The sequence below is a fragment of the Schistocerca serialis genome, chromosome 1 (genome assembly GCF_023864345.2).
Source record: "Schistocerca serialis cubense isolate TAMUIC-IGC-003099 chromosome 1, iqSchSeri2.2, whole genome shotgun sequence".
In the NCBI taxonomy this organism is placed as follows: Eukaryota; Metazoa; Arthropoda; class Insecta; order Orthoptera; family Acrididae; genus Schistocerca; species Schistocerca serialis.
Genome location: NC_064638.1, coordinates 371,250,904 through 371,272,150, shown reverse-complemented (window position 1 = coordinate 371,272,150; position 21,247 = coordinate 371,250,904). Strand labels below are relative to the sequence as shown.

At 41.1% G+C, this 21,247-nt stretch overlaps 1 protein-coding gene across 2 annotated transcripts in view; it reads right to left on the bottom strand.

Annotated features, from left to right (window-relative positions):
* Positions 1-21,247, bottom strand: part of LOC126470606 (uncharacterized) — a 370,403-nt gene that overhangs the window by 6,514 nt on the left and 342,642 nt on the right. For both annotated transcript variants that reach the window (XM_050098570.1, XM_050098563.1), the window contains exons 3-7: positions 8,859-9,064; positions 4,183-4,258; positions 3,773-3,910; positions 2,531-2,594; positions 789-2,244 (exon numbers count right to left, since the gene is read on the bottom strand). In XM_050098570.1, coding sequence (XP_049954527.1) covers positions 789-2,244; positions 2,531-2,594; positions 3,773-3,910; positions 4,183-4,258; positions 8,859-9,064 — 1,940 coding nt within the window. The remainder of the gene's footprint in view (positions 1-788; positions 2,245-2,530; positions 2,595-3,772; positions 3,911-4,182; positions 4,259-8,858; positions 9,065-21,247) is intronic.

Below are 21,247 nucleotides of genomic sequence, written 5' to 3'. Positions count from 1 at the left end.
ACAGCTTATATTTAGTCAAAGGAATAAATCTATCACAAATTTGTAGAATTTATGTTAACATGAAATATTAAACCATGGTAATAATGTGTTTTGCGTGGACAGTTAGATTAGAATTTCTAACCTGTCCATTGCTTTGTACTGACACAGCCAAACGGTGTACTGGCCTAATGTAAAATTTCCTGCTGGCTATATCTTTTGTCTACTGTTCTGGACTCTTCAGTTACTTTGTTACTGAACAGGTAGCACTAGCACTAATGGGAGAAATAATTCTGAGGTACATATATATTACATAGTGTGATACTAGTTCCAAAATTAATGTACATATGCACTGAAATGAAACTTCATAGCAGTTGATGAACTGATCAGGGACATTTAGCTGAAACTATGGAAGTTCTGAGATTGCATGACAGAAAGCACTATTTATGTAACCATAATGTAGAAAACACCATGCACTCTTTCTTGCAAACCTTTGAAATGTGCGTATACACAAGAAAACTACCTAAATTTCCATGCACTGCTACAGCTTCAGGCAAAGATGGAAAGTCTCAGGATAAATGTGGTGTGTTTTCCTCTAATGAGCTATACCTCCACTTCAGGCACAAGAAGGAAAAAACTGAGAAAAGTTATCAAGCTATGTAAAACTGCGAGATTAAAGTTAATGTCCTAAAAAAAGAACTTACTAAATGCAACTTCCTGTCTGTTTTTCTTCTAGACTCAGACATGAATTAATGTATACCATAACTAATATATTAAAGCAAGCTTTACAAACTATAAGTAATACCTCTTACCTCTGTATCAGAAAACGATGCCATAAGATCATCCAGCCTCTTTGGTGGTTGACCATTTGGAGGATAATCTGGTCCTGGAGAAGATGTAGGGAACGGACGAGGCAGAAGTGGTTGCTGCTCCTCTGGATGTGGGTGTTGTGGATATTTGTTGGTGGTATTATGACTGGAGTGGCTTGAGTATTTGTAAGTGATGACAGTGGGTGGAGGATTTGGCTCTGCAGGTATGACCAGTGGCTGGTGTTGTGTTGGGAGGAGGGGTTCCTTCTCAGGCTGATGATGTGGGGAAACATGATAGGTCACCGTGTGTTCTACATTTGGTTTGTGAGGCTGTTGATCTGGGTATGGATGGTCAGGTCCTGGTGGATAGGGATGAGTATGCAAAACACCAGGCTCTCCTGGGAGCTCATAAGTGTACGTTCTCACTGTTGTTGTAACTTTAGTCGGAGGTTGGTCTGGACCGTCACGGTAGATCACAGTCTGAGTTGGCGGTGATGAGTGTTGTGTCGGTGGTGATTGTGGATAGTGAGATGGGATAGGAGGGGAAGTGTCAGGGTAAGCTGGTCTAGAATCAGGTACGGGACCAGACATGTGTGGAGGCTGAGTTACTGAACTGCTACTAGAACTGTAGTTGTAAGTGCGATATGCAGTGACAGTTGTTGGCACACTATTGGGCTGTGGAGCATAACGATCAGGCTTGTCTGTGGTGTCTGCAGGTGGTGATGTCTGCAGCCTATGGGGAGGTGGTGAAGGCTCTCTGTACCTGTCTGGTCTAGGAGAGGGCACTACTTTTGACACATTTCTTGTTTCATAATACACTTCCTGTCTCTGTGGTGGAAGGGTAGATGAAGTTTTCGTTTCATAATAGACATCGTGCCTCACAGGGGGAAGTGTAGACGTTTTTGTGTCATAGTAAACGTCCTGTCTCTGTGGTGGTAATGTAGAAGTTTTGTGTTCATAATAAACATCTTGCCTCGGAGGAGGAAGAGTACTGGATTTCTCTGTTTCATAATACACCTCATGTCTTGACATTGATGATGGTGGAGGAACACCAACTCCAGGTTCTGCATCGTAATAAACTTCGTGCCGCACAGTTGTGGGGTAGGGTGTCGAATCCTTTGTCTCATAATACACTTCTTTCTGAAGACGACGGTTAGAAGGTGACTTGTCTCGATATCTGGCACTTCCGTCAGTCTCGTAATAGACTTCCCTTCGAGTGACAGATGTAGCTACAGGAGAAGGTGAGCGTGTGCGCGTGGATCGTGCCGGTGGCGATGGCTCGTAAGTGAGTTCACGCTGTGCAGAAGTTGAACGACGTGGCTGTAGCTGTGGCGCATTTCCAACACTGGTGTCAGCACTCGCACTGCGGGCTGAACTGTACTGACGATACTGCACGGACCGAGAAACGTGCTGCTGTTGCCGAGTTGGAGGAGCCGGTGTGCTCGTGTCCAGAGGTTCCCTGCAGTTAGGCAACATAAAATAACTGTAATGTTCTTAAATCACTAGAGATGAAGTTAGATGATGCAGCTATTCATGAATTTTTTCAGTTGTGATTTGCCAAATGTCTTGTGTATTCATCTTGTTATTTAAATAATTTACTATTGTAGTACTAATAAAGTAACACTGTTCTAACCTGGACAGTTGTTAATAGATCAAGGAAAATATTTACAGCACATTGCAGATACATTGTTAGTAAAATTTGTCACATTTTTGGAAAATCATCAGTTAATGACAGTGTAACTTACAACAATCCAGGGTCCACTCCTGTGCGTGACACTTCAACTCTATTGACTGTGGTGCTTGCAGTTCCTGGAAACAATCAGAATGTAAGGTGAACTAAAATGTATGTAAACACTTAAACAAAAAATGCAAAGGTTAGAAATTAGATGTACTTTTCATTCCAACTGATCCAGTGTGAGAAACCCCTCCTGAATGAAGAACATGCCAGAAGAACAATACACAGTAAAAATTTTCAAGTAAAAACAAATATGTACTGTTCACAGATCCAAAGTGAAGTGGCCCTCCAAAAAATCTTAAACATATTTTCATTTAAAATATTTATATTTAAAAAGTAATAGCTTGTCACAAAACATGTAAGAGTTCAGTACACTGAGGTGCATATGATAATGCTAAGGCTGTTAAAGCCATGCGTCGTCAAACAGAAAAATCATTTCTCAGCACTTGTTTACAATGACCACATTATTGCACTGAATTTTCAGAGTAGTCAGAGTTTACTAATACTCACATTACTTGATATTATTAGTAACATATACACATCAGTTGGTTCTACTCAGAACTTCACCAGTGAAGTAGGAGTTGGTCACCATTTAATCCAATGGACTCCTCTTAAACTGAACTTTATTAGTATTAAATTTTTTATAGCTGCTGGCAAGTTACTGAAAATTTGTGTTCCTGGACAGTGGACATCTTTGTGGGCCAACATAAGTGACTTCAATCTTTGTGAACATTATTCTTATTTCTAGTATTTATTCCATGTCCTTAGCTGTTGGTTTGAAAAAGAGACAAATTCAGTTTCACAAAGGAATAAATATATTGGGAAACAGTATTTCCCTGCAGAATGTTCTTGAGTTCATACCACAAATAATTATTATTACATGGTTTTGAACCCAGAAAACTTTAGCTTGGCTTGATAAGTCACTCCAAAAAATAATCTCCTGCAACATTGTGGCATGAAGATAAGCATATTGTGCTAGCTTTCATATTTTTATATCACCTACGTCTGACGACATTCACATTACAAATAGATATTTGTTCACACACTGCAGCAGTTCTGTGGTACAACGAGAGGAAATGATGGATGGGGGAGGTGGGTTGGGGGAGGGGGGGGGGATGTGGTGATATTTGATAAGTATGACAATATGATCTGATTTAATGAAAATTCGAAGCACAGTGGCTAGGACATTCAAAACATTATAGAAGGGCTTTGGAAGTTGTTGAAAAAATTTGTAAATCATGAAAGAACTCACCTTGTGGTGTTCCAAAGCCAGCTTTCTGTGCCTGGTGAAGGTCAACAAGCAGGCTATCAAGTTCATTTAGATTCTCCCTTAACCTCACATCAGGTGTCTGGTCTGAAGGACTGCCAGCACTGCTGCTCAGTGCATGTCCTAGAAAAAAAAATTAAAAAATGTCCAGTGACATCTAGATGTAATTATCAACAGAAAAAAATGTGTTTTTCAGGTTTTCATTTAAGTTATATAATTTGAAAATATATTAAATTTTCATGACCTCAAACAAAATTATGAAACAATGTTTTTCTTTTTTTAAAAAAAGAGAAATTCTTAACAATTTTCCATTTATATGAAAGGCCCTGGACACACCAACTTGCTCAAAGTGAAAGAGTTAACCTAAGAACAGAGAAGTAAAAACAATATCTTACCAGGCTGACCATCAGATGCACTGTATTGATAAGAGACAGTTTTGTACGCAACACTTCTTTGTTCTCCTGCAGCAGGCTGAAAGAAATAAAAACATGTATGCTCAATTTCAAGTTTTAACAAAGCATAATTGATCTGTAAACATACCTATATGTTCTAGATGCTGTGTCCTGTGAATCAATAATAGCCTTAAGGCTAAATAACAAAATCAGTCTCATTGTGAAAGAAACATGCAGTGGATGTAGTCTGAAAATAGTTTTGCAAATTAGTACATGCGCCCAATAGATCTTAGTAAGGGTATTGAGTGATCTGGTCTGACACATGCTTGTACTCTGCTGAGGAGTAAAAACATGTCACCTCATAGAAAATTTGTTTATTTTGAATACAGTAAGCTTCTAGCCCACTCTCTCCTAACTTCTCTTACGATATTAATTTCTTGCTCCTAGTGAAACATGTAAATATAACAGTTTTTGTAGTTCACTCCTTCATACCGTGTAACACTTATGCTCTGATTCCAATACACAGATTGCTCAGTATGTGACTTTCTCTACCTTCTGATAATCATTTTCATCTGACTAGACTTTCATTCAAGAGAGACAATTGTTTTATTTGAATGACAGCTGATATATTATTGTGTTCTGCTCATCTAACAATTTTGGAGTTGAACCTGCCATCAACATGCCTATATCACACGTTTTTATTTTTTTATTTTATTGCATTGTTTGTTGTTAGTGTGAATAATGAATGGAAAGCTGTAACAGAAAAAGTTCGAAAGTAGGCCTGAAAATCAATAGTAACAAGACTAAAATAATGTATAATCATCTCACTGAAAACAAAAGAATACAAATTAATGATGATACCATGGAGTTAGTTGATGAGCTGTTGTAAAAATGTCCTAGAGTTTCTGTGGACGACGAGTACGATGGATCCTTTCATGAACAAGTGCTAAACCAGTTCACTCCTTGATCCTGTTAGTGCACGAGAATTGATATGATACACAACTTTGGTGAACATTATAACAACATTTTGGTCTTAAAACCATAACAAAAATGAAAGTGCACATTATAATGTCACTCCTCTACTGTAAAGCTTATCCAACGTATGCAAGCAATGATACATTCCCACACCAAAGAGGTGAACAATGTGAAACTGGAGTCAGGAGAAACTCAGGTTTCACACATGTCCCACAGATTTTCTGGTAAACTAAACTGAGTTATCAAAACAAAACTTTGAGTGCTTCTGAAACAAAAAGTTTACTGTCAATTTGTGTTATCAGTTTTGATTTACACTAATGAGATGTGCACTTTTAATTAAAAACTAAGTGTTGCTCAGTGAACATAAAGACATGCATGTTGGGAATTACTAGGAGAGAGAACAAAACAGATAAATGGATCAACAGATGGGTAGCCAAAAAATGTGCGGTACATGACAGAAATTACGCAGGAGCAGCAACAATGTGTAATACTGAATAGTCTAGACAAGGCCATTATTGAGCCGCGGATGTCAGATGGTTGCCGAATATACCAATGTTCACATTTGTGTTCAAGCTAATAGAGTAATTACTGGTTTTTCTGAAAACACTAAACATGTAACCATATCATCACGCAGTCACATATAATTCATCACATTCACATCCTGTCAATTGTAAAATGGCTGTATGTACAGTAATATGATCAGGTGTAGTGTGGTAGTTTTTTGCACCTCACAAGTGGAAATTCATTGTGGAGTGTATTGCTGATACCATACTATAAACAATAGCTGTGGGTTTGTTGCAGAATGTGTAATTCAATACCAACATGCTCAGTGGGCAAAGATAAAATCAGCAAAGCACTGATGGCAAATGATGACGTGTGCCACATTTAAAATCTGGCGGTAAATCTTGTGAACAGAGTAATTGCCATCACTTACTGGTGGTAAGTATTGTGAATAGAATAACTGCTGTCACTTATTTGTCCCCCACCCAGAAGAATGTTAGAAATTATGCAATGAAATATGTTGAGAATGCAAAACATTGTGTTTACAGCTGGTTTGAAGTAATCAATGAGAATGTACGTAACAGGTAGCCAAAGTATTTATAGAGATAGACTGAAGATAAACTTTCATATCATAATCTTATGACATCCTCAGGCATCCACTGTATTTTAAAAGGAAACTGATGGAACTACTGGAGAACTGTGAAACACATAGGCTGTGTGAGCAGCATATCTGGATGTCACTATAATGTCACATTTTGCAAATTACTCAAGAAAATTGGGGTTAGCAATAGGTGGCATTTAGAGTGGAACTGTTGAACATAAAGGCCATGCTGCTGTAAATTTAAGGTAAGCTCTCACTTGCCAGCCTAACCACAAACTTAAGTCACATATCTTTTAGTTTGAAATACATTGGTCATCTATGTGTGGCAACTGATACAGATCTCCTAAAGGATAAAGAATGGCTTCCAATACAGATTGTCTGCCTTAACATTTAGTGCCACTAACAAAATTACTTTCTGTGGGATGTACATAGTCTCTGAACATTGTCTTCTGAACCTCTCTTTCAACAGTTCAGTAACTTCATTCAGGCTTCTCATGCTATCATATTTGTTGGTTTTACTAACATACAACCAATCTATCCTAGACCTAAGACTACACTACAGGGCAGTCTTTTACCACAACTTTCATTCCTGATAAAACTCAATGAAATAGAAATATTTCAATTCCAGTGCTAATGCTAACTGACTCAAACGATCAGTGCGCATTACGCGTACACACACAGTCATTCATGAACAACTTTGATAACAAGATATATGTTTGCTCTGGCAATCAAAGATCACAAAGACATCAGTGAGTGTCTGTGTTTCCCCACACATGAGATATTCTGAGGAAAAACATTATTGTTTCCAAGTTGTACTGTTGTAAGTGATGCAACATGGATGCATTATATGATAACAGAAATGAATCAAGAACATAGAAACACATACACCCTCTGACAAAAGTCATGTGATACCTCCCAATATCACGTAAGACCACCTTTTGCCCAGCATAGTGCAGCAACTCAGCTTGGCATGCACTCAACATGTCTTTAGAAGCTCCAATGCTGCCTCTGTAGCCATCCATAACTGTGCAAGTATTGCCAATGCAGGATTTTGTGCACGAACTGACCTCTCAATTATGTTCCATAAATGCTCGATGGGATTCATTTTTGGCAATATGGGTGGTCAAATCATTCACTCGAACTGCCCAGAATGTTCTACAAACTATTGTTTGGGAACATGAAGTCAATGAATGGCTACAAATGGTCTCCAAGTAGCTGAACATAACCATTTCCAATCAATGACTAGTTCAGTTCCATGTAAACCAGGCCACACTATCATGAAGCCACCACCAGCTTGCACCATGCATTGTTAACAACTTGGATCTGTGGCTTTCTTGGGTCTACACCGCACTCTAACCCTAGCATCAGCTCTTTCCAGCTTTTTCGGTACTCATCTGATCAGGCCACGGTTTTCCAGTTGTCTTGGATCCAATAGATATGGTCATGAGCCCCTGAAGGGCACTACAGATGATGTCATACTGTTAGAAGAGATACTCATGTCTGTCATCTGCTGCTATAGCCCATTAATGCCAAATTTTGCTGCGCTGTTCTAACAGATATGTTCAGTGTACGTTCCACATTGATTTCTGTGGTTACTTCTCTGCTTGTTTGTCTGTTAGCATTGACAACTGTACAAAAACTCTGCTGCTCTCAATTATTACGTGAAGACATTGGCCACTGCATTGTCCATGGTGAGAGTTATGTCTAAATTTGGTGTTCTTGACATGCTCTTGACACTGTGAATCTCACCGTATTGGCTTCCCTAATGATTTCTGAAATGGAATGTGTCGTGTCTAGCTCCAACTACCATTCTGCATTCAAAGTCTGTTAACTCCCATCATGCGGAGCCATAATTATGTCAGAAACTTTCCCACATGAATCACCTGAGTATAAACAACAGCTCTGCCAATGCACTGCCCTTTAATACCTCGTGTATGCAATACTACCACCATCTGTATATGTGCACATCACTGTTCCATGACTTTTATCACCCCAGTATATAATTACAACCATCAAATAAGGTTTAAATTGCTCAATTTACAAAGGAAGTTGAGTAAATTGCAAATGCCTTCGCTGGATTTCTGTAAAAGGAAGGAACAACTTATGCTGCCTGTTACTGTGGTAAAATAGAGTAGGCGGTCTGCAGAAAACAAATTACATTTCTGTTGACAGATTGGTAGCATTTCTACTGCAATCTAATACTTATCTGTCAGTGCATGTAAATCATTATGTCACTTCATTAGTGCTGTACTGGGCAACCCCCGGCACAGTGACAAAAATGAATACTATGTTTTAGGCCCCCAGGATAAGGATCAGAACAGTCATTTGTTCATACAATTGGCACGGCCACTTAGCACTGTACTGTGATATCGATGCACACACTTCTGCAGATTTTTGCTTTTCGGACACAACATGACTTGGTGTAATAATGCAACAAATATTGGAAAAGCATACTGTTATGTTGAGAAGCAATGAGTACCAGTGCCACACTAGAGTATATTAGTACACATGCTGTGGAGTAAGGGTAGTCTGTGAGAGCACTTGTTGCTCTACTTTCTGAATCAGTCTCATATAAGCTCACAGTGTGCTCGTGCTTACTGACCTGCAACAGGGGGCTGGGCTCCCGCTCAGCGACCACAGTCGTGGGATTGGCAGGAGACAGGTATTGCACCTGCGGGGAGCCAGACACCTGCTGGCGTACTTGACGTATTTCGCGGTACTCCTGGTGCTGCTGGTGACCGCCACTCGGCCCGTTCATGGCGCTGCGGCCTCGTGACACACTAGTCTGCAGGTCCTCCAGTAGTGCGTCTGTAACATGACGTCAGTTGTTCGACTCCTGTGCAAGCCAAGCTGGACTTATATGTAATGTAATACATGGAGCAGTCACTCATTTATTCATTTATATATTGATCTTGGTAAGTCCCATCATGTTGAAGAAGCTTTGAGGGGAAGAATACATTGACAGAAAAGAAGTTACCAAAAACTACTACTTTCAACTGTTGGTAGACTGTACTGTCATTTAAAATAATCTCAATTAAATTAGACATTTTCGAACTGGAGCACACAATCTATTTTGAAAAATACTTTTTCATCCACAGTTGTCTTGATCACACTTGGTGGGCTCATGACAGTTTGCTGGTTTCATTTACTATGAGTCATCATCGGAACTTAAAATCCAGAAAAGACTAGAATGTGAAATTACTATTAAATATTAAAAGTTTTAAAAATATTAAAAAGTGGAAGATAAAGAGAAAAATTTATAATAATAACAGTTCAAGTTTTGTCTTTTCTTGATGTTTAGTTCTGATGGTGACACAGAAGATTTGAAAATGATAAACTGTCAGGTTCACCAAACATGACCATGAAAGTTGCAAGTTATAGAGTATTAAAAAAAAAGTAATAATAATAATGTAATGGGCTTCTTGTGTTCCAAAGTCACAAAGTTTACATTCGGTAAAGCTGCTGCAGAAACCAATAGTTCAAAAAAATTATATAAGCATATTAAATGAAAAGCAAACTGGTGCTTTTAATTTATTATAATGTTGTTCTACCAAGAACCGACGGAAGATTCTGTTAATATTATATAAGCATGTTATTTGATTCTTCCATCACTGTTTGGTAGGACAACTTCATAATTATAAATGAAAAGCACATAATTGTGGGTGTCCTACAGTAGATTTTGTGCTTTTCATATACAATTATACACTGAAGAGCCGAAGTAACTGGTACACCTGCCTGATATCGTGTAGGGCCCCTACGAGCACGCAGAAGTGCCACAACACTATGTGGCATGGACTTGAACGTCTGAAGTAGTGCTGAAGAGAATTCACACCATGAATCCTGCAGGGCTGTCCATAAATCCGTAAGGTACAAGGTGGTGGAGATCTCTTCTGAACAGCATGTTGCAAGGCATCCCAGATATGTTCAATAGTGTTCATGTCTGGGAGTTTTGTGTCCAGTGGAATACTTAAACTCAGAAAAATGTTCCTGCAGCCACTCTAGCAATTCTGGATGTGTGCGGTGCCGCATTGTCCTGCTGGAATTGCCCAAGTCTGTCAGATTGCACAATGGATGTCAAGTGATCAGATAGGATGCTTACGTACATGTCACCTGTCAGAGTCGAATCTAGACGTAACAGGGATCCCATATCACTCCAACTGTACATGCCCCACACCATTACAGAGCCTCCACCAGCTTGGACAGTCCCCTGCTGACATGCAGGGTCCACGGATTCATGAGGTTATCTCCATACACATACACGTCCATCTGCTCAATACAATTTGAAATGCGACTCGTCTGACCAGGCAATATGTTTCCAATCATCAACAGTCCAATGTCGCTGTTGAGAGGCCCAGGCAAAACATAAAGCTTTGTGTCATGCAGTCATCAAGGGTACATGAGTGGGCCTCCGACTCCAAAAGCCCATTCAATGATGTTTCATTGAATGATTTGCACGCTGTCACTTGTTGATGGTGCAGAGTTGAAATCTGCAGCAATTTGTGGAAGGGTTGCACTTCTGGCACGTTGAACGATTCTCTTCAGTCGTCGTCAGTCTTGTTCTTGCAGGATATTTTTATGGCCGTAGCGATGTCAGAGATCTGATGTTTTACTGGATTCTTCCCACTTCATCGCTACCTTGTAGATGCTGTGTCCCATCGCTCATGAGCAGACTGTAATGCCACGTTCAGATTCACTTAAATCTTGATAACCTGTCCGTGGAGCAGCAGTAACAGATCCAACAACTGCGCAAGACACTTGTTGCCTTATATAGAGGTTTCCAACTGCAGCACCATATTCTGCCTGTTTTCATATCTCCGTATTTGAATATGCATGCCTATACCAGTTTCTTTGGCGCTTCAGTGTATAACCACTGTTCCACTACAGCTGTACAATATTACCCTTCATTTTATTTGGTATACAACTAGATTCGGTTATTCTTTTCTTTTCGGATGTTCCATGTGAACTAAGCACATATCATACGTATCACCTTACGATAATTTGATTATTCTATGAATTTCAGTAGGCTTCATCCTTCACAGCTGAAAAACTGAATTCTATCCTTTTCCGCATTAGTCTGAAATGAAGTAACTATCTTTATGTAAATAAACTTATCTTTATGTTAATAAACTAACAGTGTCTGTTCATTTACTCTCCGCTGATGCCATATGCAGAGCAGTCTGTAGGTAATATCTTACAACACTTCCTACACTAAAAAGTGTTGGTGGAATTCTTGAATTTTCATTATAAGGGTGTACTGAAGATGAAGATAAACTGATCGGCTTTTTAAATTTCATGAAACACTTGACTAATTCACAACCTAAGTCTTCCATGAACGGACCTGAAACAATGGATGTGAATATACATTGGCAATCCAGTGATACAAAAAGATGTACTTCAAGGTATTGGTTAATATTGTAATACAACTGGAAACAATGTTTTCATATTGTGATAAACTGCTGTTCCTTAAGTTAAGCGATACTACTTACATCGCCAATTATGCACAGTATTTCCCCGTAGATAGCGTGCAATCAAACAAACGAATGGTACATCCTTCAGCCACTAACAGTTGCATACAGAACTGGAGACTGTATTTTCTTCCAAGCGCAAGGAAACACTTCACTCTGTCAGTTTGTAAGACACCCAAAAGAATCACTAACAATGAAATGGACCCAATTTTTCTAGAAGCTTTCAAAATATTTTGTCCAAGTGCTACAAATCCTGCAACAGGTGCTTCAGTTGAAAGGAGTTTTTCTTGTCTTCAATGCATAAAAATGCATTTGAGAGATAGCATGATGCAGGATCGTTTACCAGCTCTTGCTTGTATCTCAATTCGCAAACTAGCAGTGCGAATACTTCAAAAGGCGACACACATGGTATGGCAGTGTCATCGAAAAGTTCAGAAAGAATAAAGATTGTCGAGTTAACAACGCTCAAACGCAAAGTCTATCAGTTCGTTCGTAAATATGTAAATAAAACTTAGTGTTAATTTTATTACAACCAGTAGTTGTTACAATGGTAGTCGTCGCATTGGTGGTCGTTGGGAAACGTTAGGTAGGCCTGTCCTTACATTAAACGGGAATAAAAGCGGATTTTCAAAATGTTTCCTGGCCTACCCGGAATTTTCATTCATGATAGGCTACTGGTGCGAAGAAAAAACAGTCTAATTACAGCACGGACTGAGGTATTTAATTAGTGATTCTTCTCACACATCAAACGTGAATAGAACGGGATGAATCCTAACATACGTTCCCGGTTTTTTCCACGCCAATTTAATGTGACTTAAAACGGCTCAAAAACCGGTTTCTCAACAACCAATTGTCGGTTTTTTATTCATATTATTTCCTATAATAAAAGTACAAATCAAACAAGCACTGAAAATTTTTGTCCCATCCAGTTTTAAGATACACAGTATCAAATTATTAAATTGTATACGCAAATAAAGCTTACTAAGCCCACAGTTCGCTGCTTTTCTCGGAAAAAAAAGATAAGTGGTTGAAAATTTCAAAAAATCACCAGTATTCTCCTACTGATTCTAATTTTTTAAAACTCTGCTTTAAAATCATGTTTTAATTGGGAATTATGCCACTATTTGGGCATTACAAAAAGTCAGTGCTAAAGGGTGAAAACTAAGGTTGAAAAACGCTGCTTTTCGTGTTAATTTGTCTGTTTTCAAGAGCTGTAAGCGGATAAATGCGTATTATATAGACACAGACAGTAGATCAGCTACTTCCTATTTTTATTGTATACTAAGAATTAATCTAATTTAATTTATGAATTTTAATTTATTACTGTTACCATAATTTCCTTTTTCTTTTATTTTTCATCGAAATGGCAGACAAATTTTAATCTTTTAAAGCAAATGACGCATAGAACTTCGTTCCTACGTTACTTCGTAAAAATATTTCCAGACTAGGGTTTGTGCCATTCTGGATTACAACGGATGTCCGATGACGACAGTGAGAAACCGCCGTATAGACCAGGTGCTGCCATATCTTGCACTGCACTAGGTCCGTGTTGCACACTGCACGTGCACATATTAAAACAGCACTGATCGCTTTTCCCTTCTTCTATAAGAAGCCAATATTTCAACCCAATGAAATTTTTACGACCGAAAATTACTCCTCCTTTGAAAAAGGTTCCTTTAAAAACGAAAAATTTTAGCATTGTTGCTGTGGATAACTGGTATTTGGTTTTTTACTCGGTTGTAAATAAAAACTAAAAAACTCCTGTTACAACTGAGATCAAACACCGAAAATACCTGTCATTCAGAGCTAAAATACCGATATCGGGTTTAACTGGTCTATTTTTCTCCATCCCTAATGCAAATGTAGACTGGTCCCCCCATAACGAGTCTAAAAGTGTCATGTGGCTATCCTCTCCTCATCCTTCTTGGCCGAAAACATTAAATGTGTGCTTGTATCAATTATTATGTCAACAGGACGCCATATTTTGTAAGTCGAATATAAGAGAAAAAATTCCCAGGTCCTCTGTTCCAAGACCTCATGGAGGCATATCGTGTAGCAGTAAAAGTAGATGCTATTGTCATGGTCCGGCGTCTACTTGGAACGGTGGTGATGTTGCGTAGGCCACAACGGCTCCTCAGAAGCGGTCAGAGGCCCTCCTGTGTAGCTGTTCCACTGACCGAGTGCGCTTTCCAGCGAGCCAAGTGTTGCTCAACAAGAGCTCTTTATAGACTCTGTGTTCATAATGACTCAAGAGCGCTTCAAGGATTGGCTGCGCTAGAACTGTGTATATTCACGTTTGTAGCTCTATACATGTAATACATACCCTATTAGACGGAAGCTATGCAATATACCAGTAATATATTTCACCATCCTCTTCCTTTCACGGATGTTGCGAGGCAATAATGACGATCACAAGCCCTATGTTTAAGCTCGAATTTGCCATATCTTACTGTCATGTTCATTATGCGAAGTATATGTCGGAGAAACTATTGTGTTCTCGACTTACTTAAGAATATGATGTATAATGTGCTTCTTACATACCGCGTAGCAACTCGCTCTTAAGCTGTTGTCAGACTAGGTAAACGAGGGTTCTGTCGTCACTAAAGGACTCTCTGCCGTAGCTTATATGTGCATGTTTATTTGGCGTTTTTGGACTGTCTTTACATTGTGACAAATTTCATCAAATTTAACAGCTTAACGACAGCAGACGACAAAATTAACGACGGGTGTGTTTATGACTGTTGCCTTCAAGCTTACAAGAGCTAGTCCAATCAAGCGAATACACACTTTGCAGTATTTTTTAACATGTCTAGATATAGCATGAATTACGGCACCAGAGTCTCATTACTTATAAAAAAAGAGGCCGTGGTTGGCAACACGAAGTTTATTGAGCGCAAGTTTTGTAGGCTTCCGAATATGACAGATTAATTTGTCGAAACTGGTAGAGCAGAATAAAATTTATTTGCAACTGATGACTAAAATTTTTCCTGAAAAAATAATACTATAGTTGTAGAAAATTACAGCCATGAATAAAATAATACTTCTCCGTTTCTCGCTGACGCAAAGACGCTGACGAAGAAATTTGATAGTGTAATACCGGACTAATCGTCCGGAGTGGCCGAGCGGTTAAAGGCGCTACAGTCTGGAACGGCACGACCGCTACGGTCGCAGGTTCGAATCCTGCCTCGGGCGTGGATGTGTGTGATGTCTTTGGGTTAGTTAGGTTTAAGTAGTTCTAAGTTCTAGGGGACTTATGACCACAGCAGTTGAGTCCCATAGTGCTCAGAGCCATTTGAACCATTCGAACTGGCCTAATAATGGCAAAATGGCGCTATCTAAAACCGGCGCTGAGGCAAATGTGGTGCACCGCGGGCTGTAGATGACGGGGGCGAACGATGACTGCGGAGATGTGTACGGACGAACAGAAGTCCAACTGCTGAGCAGCTCACCGCCCAGATGACACATGGGGCTACCAACAGTGTCTCTCAACGAGTGTTAGGCGAAAGTTGCTGCATGTGCGCTTTCTCGACAAGCACCATCTTCATGCACCCGTGCTTACTGCTGTTAATTGGCGACGAAAACTGGAATTTGCACGCCAGTACCGCAACTGGATGTCCACTGTGTGGCGACAAGCGGTCTTTTCAGATGAATCACGTTTTATGCTCCTTTGGATAGATGGCCGTTGGCTTGTACGGCGTTAAACTTGTAGGAGCAAACACTCTGCAACAATCGTCGGAAGTGTCCTGGACGATCTGTAAAGCACAGTGGACCAACAGAAGGATGTGTCTAGCTTTGGGACCGTGTCCACCACTACATGCAGTTTGTTTTTCCTCGGCAGAATGACATCTACCAGCAGGACGTGTGATACAACTCGCAGTATACGTGTGCAGTTCGAAGAGCTCCTAGATGAGTTTACGATACTCCCTGGTATTAAACTCAGTCGAGAATCCGTAGGACCACCTCGACTGGGCTGTTCGCTCCATGGGTCCTCAACTGAGAAACCTAGCGCAACTGGCCACGGCACTAGAGTCGCCATGGTTCCGAATCCCTGTCGGTACCTTCGAGAGTGCGCTGCTCGTGGTCTTACGGTAGCGTTCTCGCTTTCCGCGCATGGGGTCCTGGGTTCGATTCCCGGCGAGGTCAGGGATTATTTCTGCCTCGAGATGACTGGCTGTTGTTGTGTCGTCTGCATCATCATCATTCATCCCCATTACGTTCGGAGAAAGGCAATGACAAACCACCTCCACTAGGACCTTGCCTAGTACGGTGGTGTGGGTCTCCCGCACCGTCCCCTACACTCCTCGGAGTATGGAACTTCATCATCATCACCTTCGAGAACCTCACTGACTCTCTTCCTGCACTTCTCGCAGCGGTCGGCGTTGCAAAAGATGGTTACTTAGCCTCTTGTCAAGTGGTCACATTAGTGTTACTGGTAAATATACAATAGCTCCAGACTCCAAGAAGAATGTAAGAATTTCGTCTCCGAAAAAGGCAGGTGCTGACACTTCTGAATATTACGGAACGGTCAGTTTAATAAGTCATGGATGGCAAATACTGACACGAATTATTTACAGAATAATGGAAAAACTGGTGGTGCTATCAACTCCCTCCCGAAATATTTACTATTCGTCTCTAAACACTCTGTATACTAAAATGTCTTTTGATGCCAACAGTACAGGGACTGAGGTTGGTACATCTGCATCTACATCTACATGGTTACTCTCCAATTCACACTTAAGTGCCTGGCAGAGGGTTCATCGAACGATTTTCACACTACTTCTCTACCATTCCACTCTCGAATGGCGCATGGGAAAAAGGAACATCTAAATCTTTCCGTTCGAGCTCTAATTTCTCTTATTTTATTATGATGATCATTTCTCGCTACGTATGTGGGTGTCAACAAAATATTTTCGCATTCGGAAGAGAAAGTTGGTGATCGAAATTTGGTAAATAGATCTGGCCGCAAAGAAAACTGCCTTTGTTTCAGTGACTGCCACCCCAACTCGCGTATCATATCAGTGAAACTCTCACTCCTATTGCGCGATAACACGAAACGAGCTGCCCCTCTTTGCACTTTTTCGATGTCCTCCGTCAATTCTACCTGGTAAGGATCCCACACCGCGCAGCAATATTCCAGCAGAATAACTGATGTTTCAGACGGCTGATGTTTCTTAATAACGCTGTTGACATGTCAATGAAGTCGAAGAAAATGTGGTTTCGGTCTTCTTTACGACAGTCGCACAGAAATAATGATGCTCGAATCGATCGTGATTAAACATTATACGAGATATAACGCCTAAGAATTCCCTTCTGCAGCTGAGCTCACGGTACCGTTAATGCTGTCGTATCACACGGTCTTCTTGTTGCCTATGAGACTATCCAATATGTGTTTTTCTATGCCCTTGTAGATTACTCTCTTCGCCAGAGCGTCAGCTATTTGATTCGCTGGTTTGTTGATATGTGCTTTTGTCCAACAGTTTGCGACGTCAGCCGTGTCACATTGGACACTTTCCGCTTTCTATGCGGTTCCGTGAACGCACATTTCAACGCTGCAGCGGTGACATCAGGCGTGAGCTGATCCAGCCGCAGTGCTCCAGTTTGTGACGGGCCGACCGCAAAACCGCAGGCGGTCGCGACCCCACGAGGTCCAGTGCGAGAAGCAGCACGAACAGGCCACTGCAGGATGGCTAAGGCATTCTTTGGTTCAAAGAACTCACTGGCGATTCTTCTTCTTACGGATGGGGCGTTACTTTCTGTTGTTATTTCGCAGTTGTCCTAGCGATGCACTGACCTCAACCTTTCTTTAAGAAGTTAATTTCCCGTGGTGATAATCTTAATGTAATTTTGTTGCTGTTAATAATGATAATGATGAAGCACAAAAATAACAAAATGAGATAAAAGATATCGATATGGAAACGCCCTAGTTAAAAGTAGGTCCTAAGTTGTCAACGATCGCTAGGAGCTTGTTTCACTTCAGGGCAATCTAGAACACTATAATTACATTTACAGCAACTCTAGAGGCGACTACGTAGCATTCTAATACATTGCTGACCATTAAAATTGCTACACCACGAAGATGATGTGCTACAGACGTGAAATTCAACCGAGAGGAAGAAGATGCTGTGATATGCAAATGATTAGCTTTTCAGAGCATTCACATAAGGTTGGCGCCGGTGGCGAGACCTACAACGTGCTGACACGAGGAAAGTTTCCAACCGATTTCTCATACACAAACAGCAGTTGACCGGCGGCGTTGCCTGTTGAAACGTTGTAGTGATACTTCGTGTAAGGAGGAGAAATGCCTACCATCACGTTTCCAACTTTGATAAAGTTCGGATTGTAGCCTATCGCGATTGCCGTTTATCGTATCGCGACATTGCTGCTCGCGTTGGTCGAGATCCAATGACTGTTGGCAGAATATGGAATCGGTGGGTTCAGAAGGGTAATACGGAACGCCATGCTGGACCCCAACGGCCTCGTATCACCAGCAATCGAGATGACAGGCATCTTATCCTCATGGCTGTAATGAATCGTGCAGCCACGTCTCGATCCCTGAGTCAACAGATGGGGACGTTTGCAAGAAAACAACCATATGCACGAACTGTTAGACGACGTTTGCAGCAGCATGGACTATCAGCTCTGAGAACATGATTGCGGTTACCCTTGACGCTGCATCACAGACGGGAGCGCCTGCGATGGCGTACTCAACGACGAACCTGGGTGCACGAATGGCAAAACGTCATTTTTTCGGATGAACCCAGGTTCTGTTTACGACATCATGATAGTCGCATCCGTGTTGGCGACATCGCGGTGAACGCACATTGGAAGCGTGAATTCGTCATCGGCATACTGGCGTTTCACCCGGCGTGATGGTATGGGGTGCCATTGGTTACACGTCTCGGTCACCTCTTGTTCGCATTGACGTCACTTTGAACAGTGTACGTTACATTTCAGATGTGTTACGACCCGTGACTCTACCCTTCATTCGATCCCTGCGAAACCCTACATTTCAGCAGGATAATGCACGACCGCATGTTGCAGGTCCTGTACGGGCGTTTCTGGATTGAGAAAATGTTCGACTGCTGCCCTGGCCAGCACATTCTCCAGATCTCTCACCAATTGAAAACGTCTAGCCAATGGTGGCCGAGCAACGGGCTCGTCACAATACGCCAGTCAGTAATCTTGATGAACTGTGGTATCGTGTTGAAGCTGCATGGGCAGCTGCACCTGTACACGCCATCCAAACTCCGTTTGACTCAATGCCCAGGCGTACCGAGGCCGTTATTACGGCCAGAGGTGGTTGTTCTAGGTACTGATTTCTCAGGATCTATGCACCCAAATTGCGTGAAAATGTAATCACATGTCAGTTCTAGTATAATATATTTGTTCAATGAATACCCGTTTATCATCTGCATTTATTCTTGGTGTAGCAATTTCAATGGCCAGTAGGGTATTTCTGGTGTAGAAACGCATGAATAGCAACTAGGTCATAACATATCAAAACTTCCTACTCCGCTAGTAGCCCCGTTGTTCAGGCAACCGTACATCAACTATCCATTAGTCGACTTATGTAGCTATGAAGTAGCTATCTTCTGCTTGGCAATGTTAAGGGGTTTGTTCATCTGCATTCTACTGGTACCATATGCAGAAGAGTCTGTACGTAATTTCTTACAATACTATCTACTTAAAGCGTGATGGCGGGACTATCAAATTTTCATTATAAAGGCATAGTTTCTATGCGTTTGTCTCATAGGAGTGACCCGTTGCAGAGACCGCTCTGTACATTGCGTTGATCAGTTACACGTTTTGTTATTTTTTGTACTTTAAAAACTGTGACGTTTGCGATTAAGTCGACAGGCAGAGTTCAACACTGACATTCCCGGAAGTTAATATGAGCTCTATACTGTTCACTATGCTGCCCACTACTTACAATTCATTCCTACGAACTTTGATAGTTCCGATAGTGTTGCCAGATGTCTCATTTGTCGCAGTATGCCGTGACACGTTCCGCTTGGAGGACGCCAAATGTCCCGTCTTTCGAGGACTGTCAACTTGAAAAATGGTTAAGTACACGAAAATTCCGAAACGGGTTTCTGAACACGTCGATAGAGGTAACCAAAAAGAATGTAGTGCATTAGGAGATCGCGATCATGCGATGCACTAAAGGGATGCGTCAGAGCATGCACGGACTTTACATTACGAAAACACTTAGCCGCGTGGCTTCCATTCTTATATTATTACCACCAAGCCGATCCTTTCTGGACAGTGTTTGAACTTCTCCCCCTTCCATCTCACTGACTGGCCGCGACTTCTTCAATTAGTACTTTGTTGAATTGTGCTGAAGTGTGTTGGAATTTTTTTTATTGTCATCCTAAAGCTGGTGCAGCATTTTTAATGAACAGAAAAGTACTTTTGAATACAGCTGTCACGGTGTACCAACTTTGTTCATTATCTATTATATGGTTCTACAATGACTGAAAATTTACTTTTTTTACATCTCGACTTTTACGTCCTTTTCCTGCAGATTTGTAGCCCCTATGTCACTAAATTTTGCAAACAAGTTCTAGCGATACTAGTACCATCGCATCTGTGACCAGTGGAGACACATCGTTCTGATGGCTTCTGCAAGCTATCATCTAATCGTTCAAGGATGTTATCAGTATATCGAAAAATACCTGAATAAAACTATCAGATTTAAAGCTTCATTTATGAGAGGCCTGACAAAAGCAAACAAGACTATCCGTTTTACTAAGTAAGTGTTATCTTTTAGAAAACCAGCACAAAAGAACTTGTTGTAAGTTATACTTGTATCGAATAATACACTATATGAACTTCAAAGCGCTAAAGCGAACCTAGATTCTAAAAAAATGAATTATTAATTGTTCACTCTGGAGTTACGGCGCAATGGTTCACGGGAGAAGCCATTTAGACAAAAGTTGTATGACTTACACTGGTTAGTCAGAACATTATAACCACCTACCAAATGATCTTTGGGACGGAAAAAGTGGCGACGCGTCGTGGAAAGGAAGAAATGAGGCCTTGTTAGGTCGCTGGAGGTGGTTGGCACCACATCTATAGACACAAGTCGCGTACTTCCCTTTAATTCCAAGGAGGGCGCGATGAACTCTGACGTCACAGTCAGTCACATCTTAGATGTGCTCGATTCGGTTCGAGTGTGGGGAGTTGAGGGGCCAGCACATCAACTGGAATTCGCCACTGTGTTCCTCGATCCATTCCATCACACTCCTGGCCTTGTGAAATGACGCATTATTTTGTTGAAAAATGCCGCTGCCGTCGGGAAACATGTTCGTCAAGAAGGGGTGTATGTGGCCTGCAACCAGTGTACGATACTTCTTGGCCGTCAAGGTGCCTTGCACGAGCTTCACTGGACCCATGGGTACCCCGTGAATGTTCCCCAGAGCATAACGGAGCCGCCGCCAGCTTCCCTCCGTCCCACAGTACAGGTGTCTAGGAGCCGTTCCCCTGGTAAAAGACGGATTCGCGCCTCCCAGCGTCATGATGAAGA